The 19,139-nt window shown below is 42.7% G+C and overlaps 1 protein-coding gene across 1 annotated transcript in view; it reads left to right on the forward strand.

The window, feature by feature from the left end:
- SUSD1 (sushi domain containing 1) overlaps positions 1–19,139 on the forward strand; it is a 488,868-nt gene that overhangs the window by 388,959 nt on the left and 80,770 nt on the right. Inside the window, exon 21 of the mRNA XM_073549625.1 lies at positions 11,173–11,212. Within this exon, the coding sequence (XP_073405726.1) occupies positions 11,173–11,212 (40 nt within the window). The remainder of the gene's footprint in view (positions 1–11,172; positions 11,213–19,139) is intronic.

Genomic DNA, 19,139 nt, shown 5'->3' on the forward strand with positions numbered 1-19,139 from the left:
TCGGGGTACTGCCCCTCATCAGTGCAAAGTGGGAGAAGATCTGGTTTGGCTGTGAGAGAGGCGTCTGACCGATATCCAAGAAGTATCGTTTAGGGGATTAATTCGTGACACCACCCGTGGTGTTTGGCAATGATGATATGGTTGACACTGCAGTTCAGATCCACTGGGGCAGTTGTTGACACAGCAGAGTTGGTACAGCTCTCCACGGGTAGAGCTAGGCCCCAGGGCAGTTATGGTGTTAATTTTGATGATGGTGTTTGTAGTGCAAGGCAGGTGACACTGTAAATAAATTGGAAAACACATTGGAGTGCAGTCTTCACACTTTTACTCACAGTTCTAACAGTTACAGTCCCCAGGCGGGTGCTGTGTCCTCCGGGTCGGTGGTCCAGCCAGCTCTCAGGTAATTTGGGGTACACTGTATCAGAACCCCCTTCTGATGTTCCTTCCCTGGCTATTTCACTGTGCTGGCTCCCACCTCTCCTGCCCTGCACCTCACACACTGTGTCCCAAGCCAGCAGCCTCGGATCCTGTCGGGCGACGTTCTCTTGGTTCTCACTCTTCTCAAGTCTAGGGACAAGCTCCTCACTGCTGCAGTCCCCAGCACCAATTGACTACTCCTCCTCTCACTGTCACTCCCTTAAGCTGCTCCCCTTCTCCACTTTCTCTACCCATACCTTCCACCTAGTCCTTCCCTGGCCTGGAGAGGTCTAGTGTTGGGTGCTAGTGTGTGGGTGTGGGTGGTATCCCCTCCTTACCCGAGAGCAGAGTACCACACCTCTGGCTGAGGTGCAGTACCTCTGTGGCGACTGGACCCTCAGGGGTGCTATATATATATGTATATATATGCTAAGCCACACAGGATATTAAGAGACCACTGAAAAATTTTCAGTTTGTGTGATTTTTCAGATGGCTTGTGACTATCCATCTTCCTCTTGATTACATTCCAGAAGTTTTCAATGTGGTTCAGGTCTGAAGATAGGGCTGGCCATGACAGGGATTTGATGTGGTGGTCCTTCATCCACACATTGATTGACCTAGTTGTGTGGCATGGCGCATTGTCCTGCTGGAAAAACCGGTCCTCAGAGTTAAAGAACATTGCCTGAGCAGAAGGAATCAACTGTTTTTCCATGATAACCTTGTATGCGGATTGATTGATTCATACGTCCTTCGCAAAGATTAACCTGCCCAATGCCAGCCTTGCTGAAGCATCCCCAGATCATCACCGATCCTCCACCAAATTTAACAGTGGGTGCAAGATACTGTGGCTTTTATGCTTCTCCAGGTCTCGAACTATCCAATAGATGACCAGGTGTTGGGCAAAGCTGAAAATAAGACTCATCAGAGAAGATTACCTTACACCAGTCCTCTATGGTCCAATCCTTATGGTCTTTGGAAAACTTCAGTCTGGCTCTCCTTTGCTTCTCATTGATGAAAGGCTTTTTTCTACCTTTGCATGACTTGAGCCCTGCCTCTAGGAACCTGTTATGAACTGTTTTTGCTGGGCACTTCACCCCAGCTGCCATTTGCCATTCCTTTTGGAGGTTACTTTATGTCATCCTGCAGTTGCTGAATGACATTCAAATAAGATGACGGTCATCCGGTTAGTGGAGAGTCATTTTCGCCCTCTGCCAGTCTGTAGCTTTGTTGTCCTCAATATCTGCTGCTTGACCTTGTTGTAATAGACTCCCGTCTTAGAACTTATAAGGATAGAGGCAACACGATGCTCACTTCCCTCTGCTAGTAAATACAGAATTGAGCCCTTCTTTTCCTCACTCAAGACTTTCTTTCAAACTCCTTTGGCATGTTTAATAAGATATTTTTTCATTCCTATTACTAGCACTTGTGTTGCCATCTAGTGTGTCCTATTGCAAGAGGATTGTGAACACCACAGCAGGGTTTTTTTTATACTTTCCTTCATTAACTAGGATTTGCTTCAGGTGATCAGAAGCACATTAAGTAGAATGAGGTGTACTCTGGTTGGATTTCAACCGACACTGGAATGGATTGGCTGTCAGACATGTACAGAAGCTGATTTTTATAAAACTGTGCAGTGGTCTCTTAATTTTTGCCAGAGTTGTATATATATAATATACACATGAGGATGGGGACAGAATGAGGGACATACAGTATATACCAGGATGGGGGAAACATATACTTGGATGGGCCCAGGATGGAGGACATATATACCAGGAAGGATGGGGAGCATTACTACATAATGGGGGATGGTGCGTAACTCGTATGTCCTTATAGGATTTAGAAAGCTATAAGGACCAATACATCTGACCAACATGCTGGGGTGGGGTGGATGGTTGCATGTGTGTTTGTGTGTACGTGTGTGATCCAGGTCCAAATTTTACACTGGGTCCATCAGACTCTACTTACGCCACTGTCTCTCAGCCTCTCTATATACAGTATTATCCTGTGGTATATCACTCAACTCAGCCTCTTCTATATATAGTCCCATCTTCCAGTACATGACTCCTCTCAGCTGCCTCTATATATGCCTTATTTTGCAGTACATATTTCCTCTCAGACATTATATTGTATATACAGTCCAATCCTGAAGCATATCACTCCTCTCAGCCTCCTCTGTTTATAGAGCCTTATCCTGCAGTATACCACCGTTCTTTGCCCCTCTGAATAGATCCCCATTCTGCAGTATGCCACTCCTTTCAGCTACTATGAGTGCAGCCTCATCATCCAGAACACCACTCTTAAGGCCCCGTCACACACAGCGATCTCGCTAGTGAGATCGATGATTTTGTGACACATCAGCGATCTCGCCAGCGAGGTCGCTGTGTGTGACGGGGATCAGCGGCCGGCCCCACTGCCGGTTATCGCTGATTGTGCTCGATCGGCCAGGGCCGTTTTTCGATCGCTGGTCTCCCGCTGGCCAGCACGCATTGTTGCATGTGGCAGCGAGAGACCAGCGACCACCGACGCTGGTTTCTAATGTAAACAGTGGGTATCCAGGAGTCGCGCGGCTCTTAGATACTCGATGTTTACCTTGGAAACCAGCATGTGCGCCGGTTTCCAAGGTAAACAGCGGGTATCCAGGAGCCACGGCTCCTGGATACCCGACATATACATTAGAAACCAGCGTTGCTGGTCCTCATCGCTGGAGGGGCTGTCTTGTAACAGCTCACCAGCGATCATCCTAACAATGTCCCAGCGATCCCATCATGTCGGATCGTTGGTGGGATTGCTGGGACATCATTATGTGTAACGGGGGCTTTAAGCCATGAACAAATTCAGTATTTGGTCAATATTTTACCTCAGTATCTGTAAGCCAAAATCAGGAGTGGAACAATCAGAGGAAAAGTATAATAGAAACATGTCTCCACTTCTGAATTTTTTATCTACTTCGGGTTTTGGCTTTCACATACAGAGGTAAACAACTGACCAAATACTAAACATGTGAATGCGGACTCATACTTTTGAAGATTTTTAAGGTTGAAATTAGACATAAGTCCAATCGGTTCAGCCTATAACCTAACATGATAACCAAGGGGAAGGCAAAAACCGAATTATTAAATGCTTATTGTTCCACATTAAAGGGAAAATTCTTTCTGGACTCCACATATGTGATCAGACTTGTTCCCTTGATCAATACCCCATCACATAAGCCTTAATTTGTAATATTATATTGGAATTCCTAATGAGAAAATGCCTAGGAGACAGCTTCAAATATAAATCATCTGAAAAAGGGCAAATGGAAGCCAAGTCTTAAAAAAAAATCTCACATTTTTATTATGGTATTATTTAAATTTTTTTCATTAAATATGAAAATCAGTTTGTACGAGGACACTACAACAAGAAAAATTACCGCTGCACCATGACGGTAAATGGCATAAATGACTGAAGAAAATAAACATTCCAATTGATAAGAATTGATATTTACATATACAGGTAAAATATGCCCTCGAAAAAGCCAATGCGAAACACGTGTCGGGGTTCTCCTGCCTGCACCACTGAGGTAATATGCATTCATTACACTGTTTACTTATGGCACTTTAGCCTCTTACCTTCTTTGTCTACTCTGATGTCTCAGCATGCATCCTGGGGGTAATTATCCCTATACATTGCACTAGCAAGTATTGTTGACTCTATTTACTTACTGTTTACATATCCTTGCACTCTGCACTTTTTTACGCCTTGATATTCTAAAGTTCACACAATGAATACTGTTGAATACTGTCATGGTATCTTATTTAAATCACAGGATTTTTTGATATACATGTGGAAACAAACTTCTGCTCTTTGCACAGTATTTTTTGGGCATATTTTACCTGTATATGTAAATATCAATTCATATCAATTGGGATGTTTATTTTCTTCAGTCATTTATGCCATTTACCGTGATGGTGCAGTGATACTTTTTCTTATTGTAGTGTTCTCACGTTTTATGTACAAATTGATTTTCATATTTAATGAAAAAAAATTTAAATAATACCATAATAAAAATGTGAGATTTTTTAAGACTTGGTTTCCATTTGCCCTTTTTAGGATGTAATATTATATTGTTTAAGAAAGGCATCCAGGACTTCCTTGAACATTTTTAGTGAATCATCCATTACATCATGTGAAAAGTTCCATAATCTCACTGCTTGCACTGTAAAGAATTGCCGTCTGTGATGATGATTAAAACTTCTTTCCTTTTAGAGAGTGTCATTCTTGCAAGTCTAGGGAAAAATGATCATTAGAGTCAGGGCTGGTGTCAGTGTCGGGGTCCTGAGCAGGCAGGGGGGCTCACTCGCAGTTGGGGACACCGGCGCGCTATGGGGGCTTGGTGCCTGTGCCAGTGTTGTCAGTAGAGAGTGGGCCCCCCTGTTTGCTTAGTGCCCTGGTACTTGCCTCTCCCTGTTCCACTGCTGAGGTGTCTTTCGTGTATTCTGACTGTGAAGTTTCAAATGTACAAAACTGGAGGGCACCACTGCACAGGATCACCCGCTACATGCCAAACACTGTAGGACCATAAAAAGAAGAGAAAAGGAGCATGTATATAGCAGGGATCACCAAATGGTAATAACAAAGAATGCTTTATTGTAACACCAACACACTATTATTATTATTATTATTATTATTATTATTATTATTAATATTTATATAACGCCATTGATTCCATGGTGCTGAAAAACATTAAAAACATTTAAAACCACAAAAATGCAATTATCATGATACAAAAACCCATAATATGGTAGACAGAGTGTTGCACTCTGGCCTGTTTAACAATTCTGCTTTTGCAGTGTAGGATTCCTCTAAATTGACAGTGTGTTTTGCTATATGCTCTTTATCTTTAGCCTGATAACTCACACAGTGCTATATATGTTTTTGTCTATTTGTGCAACACTCTGTCTATGTGGGGTTTTGGCAGGGGTTTAACCCTATTGTGGGTCTTTGTATCATGATAATTGCATTTTTGCAGTTTTAAATTTTTTTAATGTTTTTCTAGTGTGTTGGTGTTACATTAAAGCATTCTTTGTTATTACCATTTGGTGATCCCTGCTATATACATGCTCCTTTTCTCTTCTTTTTATGGTCCGACTGTGAAGTTTCAGGAGCGATGATGTCACTAGTATGTACCCTCTGCCTAAACAGTCACAGTGAATGGGAATAGTGCGACGCTGAGGAACAGAGCAGCGGCCAGTGAGGAGAGGTGAATATTTCATTTTTTATTTTTTTATGTTTGAAGCAATATATGGGGTCCTTCATGGTAGGCATTGGGTTTCCCCCTCTGCACAGGAGGAACCCGAGCCTTGCCTTCTGTGGTCTCCCATTCAGTCCCGGCTGCAGAGGAGCCTGTTCAGCAAAGAAGTCGCTCCCGGCTCCTTGCTCAAGCTAGTGCTGTCGGGTTGGTTGCTGCTGTCATCCTTGGTTCAGCTATAGCAGCCTGCACTAGCCAGTGGCGAGTAGCTCCTGGGACTAAGTCTCTTTTTCGCTCCACTGAGCATGCCCGTGGCTCAACCTTTCATTGGAGTTCAGGGGTCACATGCTCAGGTCCCGTGCCTGTTCCGATTGGACCACTGGGAAGGTCCCGGAAGGTCGCCACTATAAAAGACTCGCATGGTCGCTCGGCCATGCGTTTATATAGACTCATACTGTCAGTGGAATGTTTGATGATGGATGCATGAGACTGGTGACTGACTCCTTATGACTCTCTCCCTCTGGTTGTGCTTGTTATAGGGTTTAGAGTTAGAGTCAGCGCCAATGGGTGGCTATGCTCTTGCCACCATGCTCTTAAGTGTCAGCACACACTAGCGTCCAGTGGTGTTGTCCTGTATGTGGCACTACTGTACCGTGCCAAGTCTATAGCAGCCACCATTGCAGCGCCGCATGCAAGTTGTGCGCTGGTTAGCCCAACCCTGGGCGATTAGTGGCGCATGCCAGAGTGGCACCGTGCACACTTGCGCGCTACTTGTATATTTATATTACTTTCTTGCTGGCACCGCAGCCGCGACGCTGAGCGCTGGTGGTCTAGAGGGACTCTATCCCTTGTCTCTGGGGCAGGGTCCTGTGACCGTTTAGTAGCGCTGCCCATGCCAAGTCCTGTGAAGTTAACAGGCTCTGGCATTAGTTCCAGTGGCTCTGTGAAGCAACAGAGTTCGCTCCTGTACACACCGGGTCAGTGGTTAACCCGTCGCGGTGTTCAGTTAGTTCTCCGCCATTACCGAGCAGCAGTTTACCATCTCTGCACGGTGGACCCCGGGGTGCGATCGCACTTTCTTATATTTTATTTTTAGTGTGATCCGCAACCCTAACACTTCATATAGTGGAGCATCATATAAGGCCCATTATATATGGGGCCGATCATCTACTGGAGCATTATATGGGGCCCATTATACATGTAGCATCATATGGATCCCATCATACATAGAGCATTACATGGGACCCAATATATATGGAGCATCATATGGACCTGATATATATGGAAAATCATATGAGGCCCATCATATACTGTATAGAGTATTATATGGGGCCCATTCTGTATGAAGTAATACATGGGTCTCATTATACTATATGGAGCATTATATGGGGCTCATTATACTGTATGGAGCAATATATGTTGCTCAGTATACTGTATGGTGCAATATATGAGGCTCATTATACTGCATGGGGCCCATCATATACTGTATGGAGCATTATATGAGGCTCATTATTCTGTACGGAGAAATATATGGGGTTCATTATTTTGTATGGAGCATTATATATGGTCCATTATTCTATATGGAGCAAATTTTTGGGGCTCATTATTCTGTATGGAGCACTATGTGGTGGTGCACATAATACTGTATGGAGCAATATATTGGGCTCATTATTCTGTATGGAGCACTATGTCGTACCCATAATACTGTATGGAGGACTATACTGTCCGGTTTCTGAGCTATTGTAGAATTTACAATAATGTAAGAAATATGTGAAATCTTTAGCACTATACTATATTTCTCTGCCCTATCTGTGCATCATGAATTGTGGTATGTATTAAAGGGTCCCACTGAGACCCTTTCACCCGGAGTCCGCGAAAACCTTGAGCCGGCTCTGAGAAGAGTGATCTCTGTACTGTATTTTTAAATGTTTTTCAAGTGTAACAAACTCACCCCTAAACCTTCATTTTTTCCAAACTGAATAACCCCAAATTTGATAATCTGTCTTGATACTGCTGACCCATTCCCTTAATAACCTACTTTGCATACTCTTTCTCAGCTACATCCTTCTTATACACTGGAGTCCAAAATTGTACACAATAGTCTAAATGTGGCATGACTAGTGATTTGCATAGAGGAAAAATTATGCTCATGTCATGAACAAGTATGCCTCTTTTAACACATCCTATGATTTTATTTGCCTTGGCAGCAGCTGCCTGACATTGGTCAATATAGTTGAGTGTGCTATCCACTCATACAACCAAGTCTTTTCAGTGACGAAATGTTTTACCGTTTAGTACATAATTATATATTTTATTTCCTTGATCTAAGTGCTTGGTCTTACATTTATCTGCATTAAACTTCAATTGCCATATGTCAGCCCAAGCCTCTATCTTACATTATCCTTCTGTAAAATTAAATGATCCGCATTTGTGTTGATTACCATGCAGAGTTTAGCATCATCTGCAAATACTGAAATTTTACTCTGTATCAAGATCATTAAAAAATGTTAAACAGAATAGAGCACAATACTGAGTCCTGTGGTACTCCTCTGTTAATTGTGACCCAATTTGATTGTGTTTCATTAATAATCACCCTCTGTTTAGTATTACCGGATGAGTCGATAACCCAATCACACTTATTTTCTCCTAGTGCCATTGCTCCTATTTTATGTATTAGCCGTTTATGTGGTACTGAATCAAACACCTTTGAGAAGTCCAGATAGATGACAACCACGGCCGTACCTTGGTCCAATCTGGTATTTTCCTCCTCATAGAAGCTGTTCAGACCAGGCCCCTTTCATAAACTCATAATGATGTTGGGTCATGAGGTTATTTTTATTGAGATAGTTTCATATGGCATAGGTTTTCTCCTATTTCTAACATGTTTATATCTACAGGGTATATATAATGCACAAGGCCTATTCAGTTTGCTCCAGTTTATAGCATTAACAGTATCATTTAGCCAATGGAAATTTACCTTCCGGAAGTTTAGTGTCCTTGTAACTCATCTGTTAGGCGTTGGGTTCCTGTTGCTGCACAGCAGGAATCCCGAGCTTCGCCTTCGGCAGTCTCCCATTCCTCTCTGGCTGCAGTGGAGCCTGCTCAGCAGACTTGTCAATCCCGGCGCTCTGCTCACACCAGCATTGTGGGTTTGGTTGCTGTTGCCACCTCTGGTCCAGCTATAGCAACGCATGCTGGTCATCAGCGAATGACTCCAGGGACTAAGTCCTCCTTTCAGTCCACTGAGCATGCCCGTGGGATGATCTCCCATTGGAGATCGGAGGTCACATGTTCAGGTCCTTCTCCAGCTTGGATTGGACCATCAGGAAGGTCCCGGAAGGACGCTGCTATAAAAGGTTCACATTGCTGCCCCACCATGCGCTATGATAGATATTAGTTCTTATGTTTATAAGTGGTGTGTGTGATGATGGATGTATGATACAGGTGAATGACTCATTATGAAACCCCTTCCCTTTGATACGCGTGTTAGTAGGGTTTAGAGGTTAGAGTCAGCACTGGTACTGCCTAGCGCCGTAGTGCATCCAGCTCATTCATCCATTAGCGCCAGTGGGCGCCAGTCAGCACAGGCATCACAGTACCGCATATGTTGGAGCATCCGTCTGTATGGCGCCGTTCACAGATAGTGTGCTTTCCAGCTGTAAGCTCAGGCTGGTTAGTGGCAGCCGCAAGTGCAGACGCGGTACACGCTCAGAGCAGTAGGCTAATGCTTGCTGCACCCTGTGACGTTTAACAGGGCACAGTGTTCCAGGGGGAACTTTGCCTGGCCCACAGTAGTGGTTCCTGGCGCTAGTGGGTCTAGAGGGGCATGCTCCTCGTGTCTCAGGAGCAGTGTCCTGTGACCTCAGGCTAGTGCTCCTTTCGCCGTAGCCTGTGAGGTATAACAGGTTTCGGCATTGGTTTCTGCGGTCTCTGTGCAACAACAGATTCCGTTTCCTATCATACCGGGTTAGTGGTTACTCGCCGATGTCAAGCGAGCAGATACTTCTCGCTGTCCGTTGTTGTATAGCAGCAGTATACCATCTCTGCACGGTGGACCCCGGGTTATGATCGCACCATTTCATAATTTATATTTTGTGCGATCCACAAACCCTAACATCCTCTACTATACAGTAATCTTATTAATGGATGCGTGAAAACTTAGTATTTTGTGATAACTTTTACCCATGCGACCCCACCAACCTGTATATTTCATACTGTATGGCCTCTTGGTTAAAGTTAAGTTTAGACCTGCCCCCATCTTGTGTCCTTCATCAGTTGTGAGAGGTAATTCTCTTTTATTATTGTCAAAAACCTGTATTCCTTCACTGGGCCTTTGCTGGTTTCTGTAGTTGAAGACCACCATGATATTTTTTTAGCCCAAAACTGATGCATCATCTAATTGCTTTATGGAGATATTTTCTGCTGCTTCTATTATATTTGGAGACATATAACAGAGTATTTTATTATTCTTTCTCACTCACCTTATTTCCAATTTTAAAGACTCGCAATACAGTATATTATCCCACAAGATGGGTTTTAGGGAAAATTTGAGATATAAGCAAACCCCTCCCCCCCCAAATACACTATAGTCATGAAAATTAACTTGCCAGTCATTGTTGTGTCAAGCAATGTCTCTGTTATCCCCATTATACTGTATTACTTTTCTTCCAACAGTATTAATTATAATTAATTAATAATTAATTACGATTAACTATCTACAATCTTTCCCTTTTGTACAGTAATTGCCCTCCCCCCAGTCGTTAGTTCAACATTGCTCCAACTTTCTAGCCATTCCTTCCCCAGCTGCACCCTCTCCATTGGGGTGTGCCCCATCCCTATTATAGAGCCTGTAGCTAAAGGCAAAGTTAGACGGCCGTATAATATGGACTATGATCGCAATGCAATGCTCGTACTGGCCAGCAGCGCTCCTTACTAGAGCGTGACCGCATGTATTTCTATGCATGTTGCAAAAAAAAACTGTTCCTTCGGCTTTCCTTCTTCCTTTCCCGCTATCTGCACCTGGGGCACATTCCCTGTCTGCTTTCCCCTAGATATGTCTCTGCTTTTTAATATTTAGTAGGTATATGCCAATGTGTCGTGCAGTTGTTTTAAAAATGTGACCCACTTAGTTTTGAAAAAAAGTTTTTTCAAGTTTGGGTGGGGTTTACTTTTCTCATATACGGTACTTTCTGGAAATGAAAAAGTATATGTAATGAAATAAAAAATAAGCCTATACCTGTTAAAACGATGCTGCTTGACTGCCATCATTTCTGTTATACACTGCAGGCCTCTACATTTCGGCAGTTATGACCTGACATACTATACCAACATGTGGCCACAGCAATAATATGTGCTCAATCCAGAGACTTTTTATTTGTTCTAAATAAAAAGGCCAGTTTATAACATTTGCACCATACTTCCTACTATTGTGGAAATTAGATCATTTTTTTGAATCCGTACTCACGTAAAATTTCCACTGTATTTTCTATTTCAGTATTACTACATTTGTGAATGTTTTTCCTTTGCAGATGAGAACACAGACATGTACGGTTATGGCTCAAGTTGAAGGTAAGAATAATGAGAAAAGTTATATTCTGCATATTTAAGCTCAGGAAATACAAGTGAATAAAATCTTTGCTTACAGACGTTGAACAGATGTAAATGTAATGTTTATGATCTTATGATCTTTTGTCCTGGGACTTCCTATTCCCATGGGCAGAATAGTACATCATAGGAGATCAGCCGCGTTCACTGGGGGAGCGCGGCTGATCGTGGCCGGGTGTCAGCTCATTCTCACAGCTGACACCCGGCACTAAGAGCCAGGAGCAGTCACGGACCGATCCCGGCACTTTAACCTCAGGCACACTACAATCAAACATGATTGCATTGTTCCGGGAGCAGGCAGAGGGGCTTTCAGCTGTGACAGCCCCTCTGCCTTTGGATCGGAGACCCCGCGGCATCACACGGGGTCCCGATTGCTCTCATGGTAACCCGACGTTGTCATGATGACATCCGGGTTATCAGAGCTCAGAGACTTCCTGTCATGCACAGTGCATGTCAGGAGGTCTCTGAGGTTAGTGACAAATCCCTGCAGCACTGACAGCTTATATGGCATGCAGATCTGCATGCCATATAAACGATCAGCCTGCACAAAATGAAGTGGGACACGCTGTAAAACATAGAATGAAATAAAAAAATTAAATAATTGTAAAAATATTAAAAAAAAATAATAATAAAAAATCAATATATATTCTATCACTAAATCAATATTTGAATTAAAAAAATATAAACAATAAAAGCACACTTATTTAGTATCGCCGAGCTTGTAATGACGTATAAAACTGTTCCACTAGTTAACCCCTTTCGTGAACACCATGGAAAAAAACAAGGCAAAAAATCAATGCTTTATGATGATAAAGCATTGATTTTTTGATACTGCTGAAGAAAAAGTGCAATAGCATGCAATCAAAAAGACGGATATAAATAAATGTGGTACCACTGAAAACGTCATCTTGTCCCGCAAAAAACAAGCTGCCATATAGCTCCATCACCAGAAAAATAAAAAAGTTGTAGCTCTCAGAATAAAGCGATGCAAAGATAATTATTTTTTCTATAAAATAGTTTTTAATGTATAAAAGCGCCAAAACATAAAAAAAACATAAATGAGATATCACTGTCATCATACTGGCCCGAAGAATAAAACTGCTTTATCAATTTTACCACACACGGAACGGTATAAATGCCCCCACCAAAAGAAATTCATGAATTGCTGGTTTTTGTTCATTCTGCCTCCCAAAAATCGGTAACAATAAAACATCAACTCGTCCCACAAAAAACAAGACCTCACATGATCCTGAGGGCCAAAATATGGAAAAATTATAGCTCTCAAAATGTGACAATGCAAAAACTATTTTTTGCAATAAAAAGTGTCTTTTAGTGTGTGACAGCTGCCAAACATAAAAACTCACTATAAAAACCTGCTATAAATAGTAAATCAAACCCCCCTTTATCACCCCCTTAGTTAGAGAAAAAATAATAAAATGTATTTATTTCCATTTTCCCGTTAGGATTGGGGCTAAAGTTAGGGTTTGGATTAGGGTTCGGATTAGGGTTAGGTTTGTGGTTAGGGTTATGATTGCTGTTGGGATTAGGGTTAGGGGTGTTTTGGGGTTAGGGATGGAGTTAGAATTGGGGTTTTTTTTCACTGTTTAGGTACATCAGGTGCTCTCCAAATGCAACATGCATCTGATCTCAATTCCAGTCAGTACTGCATTGAAAAAGTCAAACGGTGCTCCTTCCCTTCCGAGCTCTGCCATGCGCCCAAACAGTAGTTTTCTCCCACATATGGGGTGTCAGCATACTCAGGACAAATTTCACAACATCTTTTGGCGTCCAATTTCTCCTGTTACCATTTGGGAAAATAAAAAGTTGGGGGCTAAAAGATCATTTTTGTGAAAAAAATAAAATTTTTTCTATTTTTACAGCTCAACATTATAAACTTCTGGGAAGCACTTGGAGGTTCAAAGTTCTCTCCACATGTCTAGATAAGTTCCTTATGGGGTCTTCTTTCCAAAATGGTGTCATTTGTGGGGGGGTTCTGCTGTTTAAGCACATCAAGGGCTTTCCAAACGCGACATGGCGTCAGATCTCAATTCCAGCCAATTTTGCATTGAAAAGTGAAACAGCACTCCTTCCCTTCCGAGCTCTGCCATGCACCCAAACAGTGGTTTACCTGCATATATGGGGTATCATCGTACTCAGGACAAATTATGCAACAACTTTTGGGGTCCAATTTCTCCTGTTACCTTTGGTAAAATAAAACAAATTGGATCTGAAGTAAAGTTTTTGTGAGAAAAGTTAAATGTTCAGTTTTTTTAAACATTCCAAAAATTCCTGTGACGCAACTGAAGGGTTAATAAGCTTCTTGAATGTGGTTTTGAGCATCTTCAGGGGTGCAGTTTTTAGAATGGTGTCACTTTTGGGTATTTTCTACCATATAGACCCCTCAAAGTGACTTCAAATGTGATGTGGTCCCTAAAAAAAAATGGTGTTGTAAAAATGAGAAATCGCTTGTCAACTTTTAACCCTTATAACTTCCTAACAAAAAAATTTTGGTTCCAAAATTGTGCTGATGTAAAGTAGACATGTGGGAAATGTTATTTATTAACTATTTTGTGTGACATATTTCTCTATTTTAAGAGCATGAAAATTCAAAGTTGGAAAATTGCAAAATTTTCCAAATTTTTGCCAAATTTCCATTTTATTCACAAATAAACGCAAGTCATATCAAAGAAATTTTACCACTATCATGAACTACAATATGTCATGAGAAAACAATGTCAGAATTAACGGGATCCATAGAACCGTTCCAGACAGAGTTATTACTTCATAAAGGGACAGTGGTCAGAATAGAAAAAATTGGCTTGGTCATTAACATGCAATCCACCCTTGGGGGTAAAGGGATAAAAAACAAAACAAAAATGAGTTAAGGGGAGACATATATAAAATTGAAAAACAAAATGAAAAGAACCAATAACTTGAGGGAAGTACCAATAACTAGAAGGAATTAATTTTCTTTATATTTTTCCACTTGTAATACAATATATAAACTTGATCGCAATCTGCACCACTATATAGGCCACTTTGTAAGGCTGGATGTATCTCTGTTGCATTAACCCCTTAGCGACAGAGCCAGTTTGCAGCTTAATGACCAGGCCAATTTTTACAATTCTGACCACTGTCCCTTTATGTGGTTATAACTCTGGAACACTTCCATGGATCCCGCTGATTCTGAGAATGTTTTTTCGTGACATATTGTACTTCATGTTAGTGATAAAATTTCTTCGATAAGTCTTGTGTTTATTTATGTAAAAACAGAAATATGGCTAAAATTTTTAAAATTTTGCAATTTTAATACTTTAAATTTTTATGCCCTTAAATCAGAGAGATGTGTCACACATATTTCTTAATAAATAACATTTCCCACATGTCTACTTTACATCAGCACAATTTTGGAAGCAAAATTTTTTTTTGTTAGGAAGTTATAAGGGTTAAAAGTTGACCAGCAATTTCTCATTTTTACAACAAAATTTACAAAACCATTTTTTTTAGGGACCACATCATATTTAAAGTCATTTTGAGGGGTGTACATGACAAAAAATACCCAATATTGGCACCATTCTAAAAACTAGACCCCTCAAGGTGCTCAAAACCACATCCAAGAAGTTTATTAACCCTTTAAGTGCTTCACAGGAACTAAAGCAATGTGGAAGGAAAAAATTCCCATTTAACTTTTTTTGCAAAAAATTTACTTCAGAACCAATTTTTTTATTTTCACAAGTGTTAAAAGAGAATATCAACCACAAAATTTGTTGTACAATTTCTCCTGAATACGCCGATACCCCATATGTGGGGGTAAACCACTTTTTCTGCACACGGCAGAGTGATGGAGCGCCGTTTGACTTTTTCAACGCAGAATTGGCTGGAATTGAGATCGGATGCCATGTTGCGTTCGGAGAGCCCTTAATGTGCCTAAACAGTGGAAAACTCCAACAAGAATGATCTTTTCGCCCCCAAATTTTTATTTTTACAAGGGTAACAGGAGAAATCATACCTCCACAGTTATTGTGCGATTTATCCTGAGTACACTTATACCCCATATGTGGGGGGGAACCACTGTTTGGGCGCATGGGAGAGCTTGGAAGGGAAGGAGTGCCATTTTGGAATGCAGACTTTGATGGAATGGTCTGCGGGCATCATGTTGCGTTTGCAGAGCCCCTGATGGGCCTAAACAGTGGAAACTCCCAACAAGTGACCCCATTTTGGAAACTAGACCCATTAAGGAACTTATCTAGATGTGTGTTGAACATTTTGAACCTTCAAGTGCTTCACAGAACTTTATAACGTAGAGCCGTGAAAATAAAAAATCCATTTTTATTTCCACAAAAATGACCTTTTCGCCCCCAATTTTTTATTTTTACAAGGGTAACAGGAGAAATCATACCCCCACAGTTGTTGTGCGATTTGTCCTGAGTACGCCGATACCCCATATGTGGGAGGGAACCACTGTTTAGGTGCATGGGAGAGCTCGGAAGGGAAGGAGTGCCATTTTGGAATGCAGACTTTTATGGAATGGTCTGGGGGCATCATTTTGCGTTTGCAGAGCCCCTGATGGGCCTAAACAGTGGAAACCCCCCACAAGTGACCCCATTTTGGAAATTAGACCCCCTAAGGAACTTATCTAGATGTGTGGTGAGCACTTTGAACCCCCAAGCGCTTCACAGATGTTTATAAACGCAGAGCCGTGAAAATAAAAAGTAATTTTTATTTCCACAAAAGTGATTTTTTAGACCCCAATTTTTAGACCCCCAAAGTTGTAAATAGTGGAAACCCCTCAATTCTTGCTCCAACCCTAACCCCAACACACCCCTAACCCTAATCCCAACCCTAAACCTAATCCCAACCCTAATTACTAATCTTAATTCTAACCATAATCCTAGTTCGCCCTAACCCTAATTCTAACCCTAGCCCTAATCTTAGCCCTAACCCTAGCCCTAACCCTAGCCCAACCCTAACCCTAACCCTAGCCCAACCCTAACCCTAACCCTAGCCCAACCCTAACCCTAGCCCAACCTTAACCCTAGTCCAACCCTTACCCTAACCCTAGCCCTAGCCCTAACCCTAACCCTAAAGGAAAACTGAAAAAAAAAAATATTTTCTTTATTTCATTATATTTGCCTATATAAGGGGGTGATAAACAGGGGGGCTATGTACTATTGTTTTTATTTTGATCACTATGATCGTTTATCATAGTGATCAAAATAATGAATGGAATCTGCCAGCTGGAGCCGGCAGATTCCCGGCGGGCGCACTGCGCATGCGCCCGCCATTTTCAAGATGGCGGCGCCCATCAGAGGACGCCGGCGGGACGCGGGACCACCGGGAGGGAAGTGAGGACCACGGAGAGTTACCGGGGGGGATCGGGGGGATCGAGGACCCTATTTCTCTCTCCTCTGATGTGAAATTTATTGCATAATCGCGGCTTTTTTTGTGGTCGCCGTTATAAGGTTAATAACGGCGATCGCAAAAGCGGGGTCAGTAAAAACCGACCGATTCATGTTCTCTGGGGTCTCGGCTACCCCTGGCAGCCAAGACCCCGGAGAAAATCCGACACTGGGGGGTGCTATGTACTTTCTCCACAGCGCCGTGAATTAACGGCGCTGTGGTTTTATTACCCTTAATTACCGCCGTTAAAAGGCGTATCGGTGGTCGTTAAGGGGTTAAGCCCAATGGAGTAACGTTTTCATAATTAAAATTGCTTGCATGAATTATTTGGTTGGAGTTTGGTGCCAGGTAAACCAAATATTTGCATCCCATAAACCACACTTGAAAACGTGATAATATTACACATTGTTTCCTGCATCAAACACCACAAGGTGATATTAGCGTAGTGATATTATTATTATTATTATTTATTGTTATAGCGCCATTTATTCCATGGCGCTTTACATGTGAGGGGGGTATACATAAAAACAAGTACAATAATCTTAAACAATACAAGTCATAACTGGTACAGGAGGAGAGAGGACCCTGCCCGCGAGGGCTCACAATCTTCAAGGGATGGGTGATAATACAGTAGGCGAGGGTAGAGCTGGTCGTGCAGCGGTTTGGTCGATCGGTGGTTACTGCAGGTTATAGGCTTGTCGGAAGAGGTGGGTCTTCAGGCTCTTTTTGAAGGTTTCGATGGTAGGTGAGAGTCTGATATGTTGTGGTAGAGAGTTCCAGAGTAGGGGTGATGCGCGAGAGAAATCTTGTATGCGATTGTGGGAAGAGGAGATAAGAGGGGAGTAGAGAAGGAGATCTTGTGAGGATCGGAGGTTGCGTGCAGGAAAGTACCGGGAGACGAGGTCACAGATGTATGGAGGAGACAAGTTGTGGATGGCTTTGTATGTCATGGTTAGGGTTTTGTAATGGAGTCTCTGGGCAATTGGGAGCCAGTGAAGGGATTGACAGAGGGGAGAAGCTGGGGAATAGCGGGGGGACAGGTGGATTAGTCGGGCAGCAGAGTTTAGAATAGATTGGAGGGGTGCGAGAGTGTTTGAGGGGAGGCCACAGAGCATGAGGTTGCAGTAGTCAAGGCGAGAGATGATGAGGGCATGGACTAGGGTTTTTGCAGATTCTTGGGTGATGAATGAACGGATGCGTGAAATATTTTTGAGTTGAAGTCGGCAGGAAGTGGAAAGGGTTTGGATATGTGGTTTGAAGGAGAGATCAGCATCAAGGATTACTCCGAGGCAGCGAGCTTGTGGGACTGGGGAGAGTGGGCAGTCATTTACTGTAATTGATAGGTTCGTAGGGGGGGTCACGTGAGATGGGAGAAAGATGATGAATTCTGTTTTGTCCATGTTGAGTTTCAGATATCTAGTGGAGAAGAAGGATGAAATAGTGGACAGACATTGAGGGATTCTGGTTAGTAGGGAGGTGATATCTGGTCCAGAGATGTAGATCTGTGTGTCATCAGCATAAAGATGATACTGAAAGCCATGAGATTCTATGAGCTGTCCCAGGCCAAAGGTGTAAATAGAGAACAGCAGGGGCCCTAGGACTGAACCTTGTGGGACTCCGACAGATAGGGGGCGAGGTGAGGAGGTGGTGTGTGAGTGGGAGACGCTGAATGTCCGGTCTGTTAGGTATGATGAGATCCAGGAGAGGGCCAAGTCTGTGATGCCGAGGGATGAGAGGGTCTGTAATAATAGGGAATGGTCCACTGTGTCAAAGGCAGCCGACAGGTCCAGGAGGAGGAGGACAGAGTAGTGTCGCTTGCTCTTGGCAGTTAAGAGGTCATTGGTGACCTTAGTAAGGGCAGTTTCAGTGGAGTGGTGTGACCGGAAGCCAGATTGTAAGCGGTCGAAGAGGGAGCAAGAAGAGAGATGGGAGGACAGTTCAAGGTAGACGTGTTGTTCCAGTAGCTTGGAGGCGTATGGGAGAAGTGATATAGGGCGATAGCTAGATACAGAGGATGGGTCAAGAGAGGGCTTTTTGAGGATAGGTGTGATGGAGGCATGTTTAAAGCTTGAGGGGAAAACACCAGTTGTTAGTGATAGGTTGAAGAGATGGGTTAGGGTTGGGATGAAGACTGTGGTGAGGTTTGGGATGAAGTGGGATGGGATCGGGTCGAGTGCACAGGTGGTGAGATGTGATCTTGAGAGTAGAGTGGAGAGTCGTTCTTCTGTAATGGTGGAGAAGTTGGTTTTGAAGGTGGAGGGCTGGGAAGTCGGGAGGAAGGGCTCTGGGGGTTGTTGACCAAAACTGTCCCTGATGTTATCAATTTTCTGCTTGAAAAATGAGGCAAAGTCTTCAGCTGAGATGAGTGGGGAGGGAGGAGGTGCTGGGGGGCGGAGGAGAGAATTGAAGGTGTTGAATAACTGTTTAGGGTTGTGAGACAGGGAGGATATGAGAGATGAGAAGTAGGTTTGTTTAGCTGTGGCGAGTGTGG

This window comes from Dendrobates tinctorius, unplaced genomic scaffold, assembly GCF_039654945.1.
Source record: "Dendrobates tinctorius isolate UK_male_01 unplaced genomic scaffold, ASM3965494v1 ptg000160l, whole genome shotgun sequence".
NCBI lineage: Eukaryota > Metazoa > Chordata > Amphibia > Anura > Dendrobatidae > Dendrobates > Dendrobates tinctorius.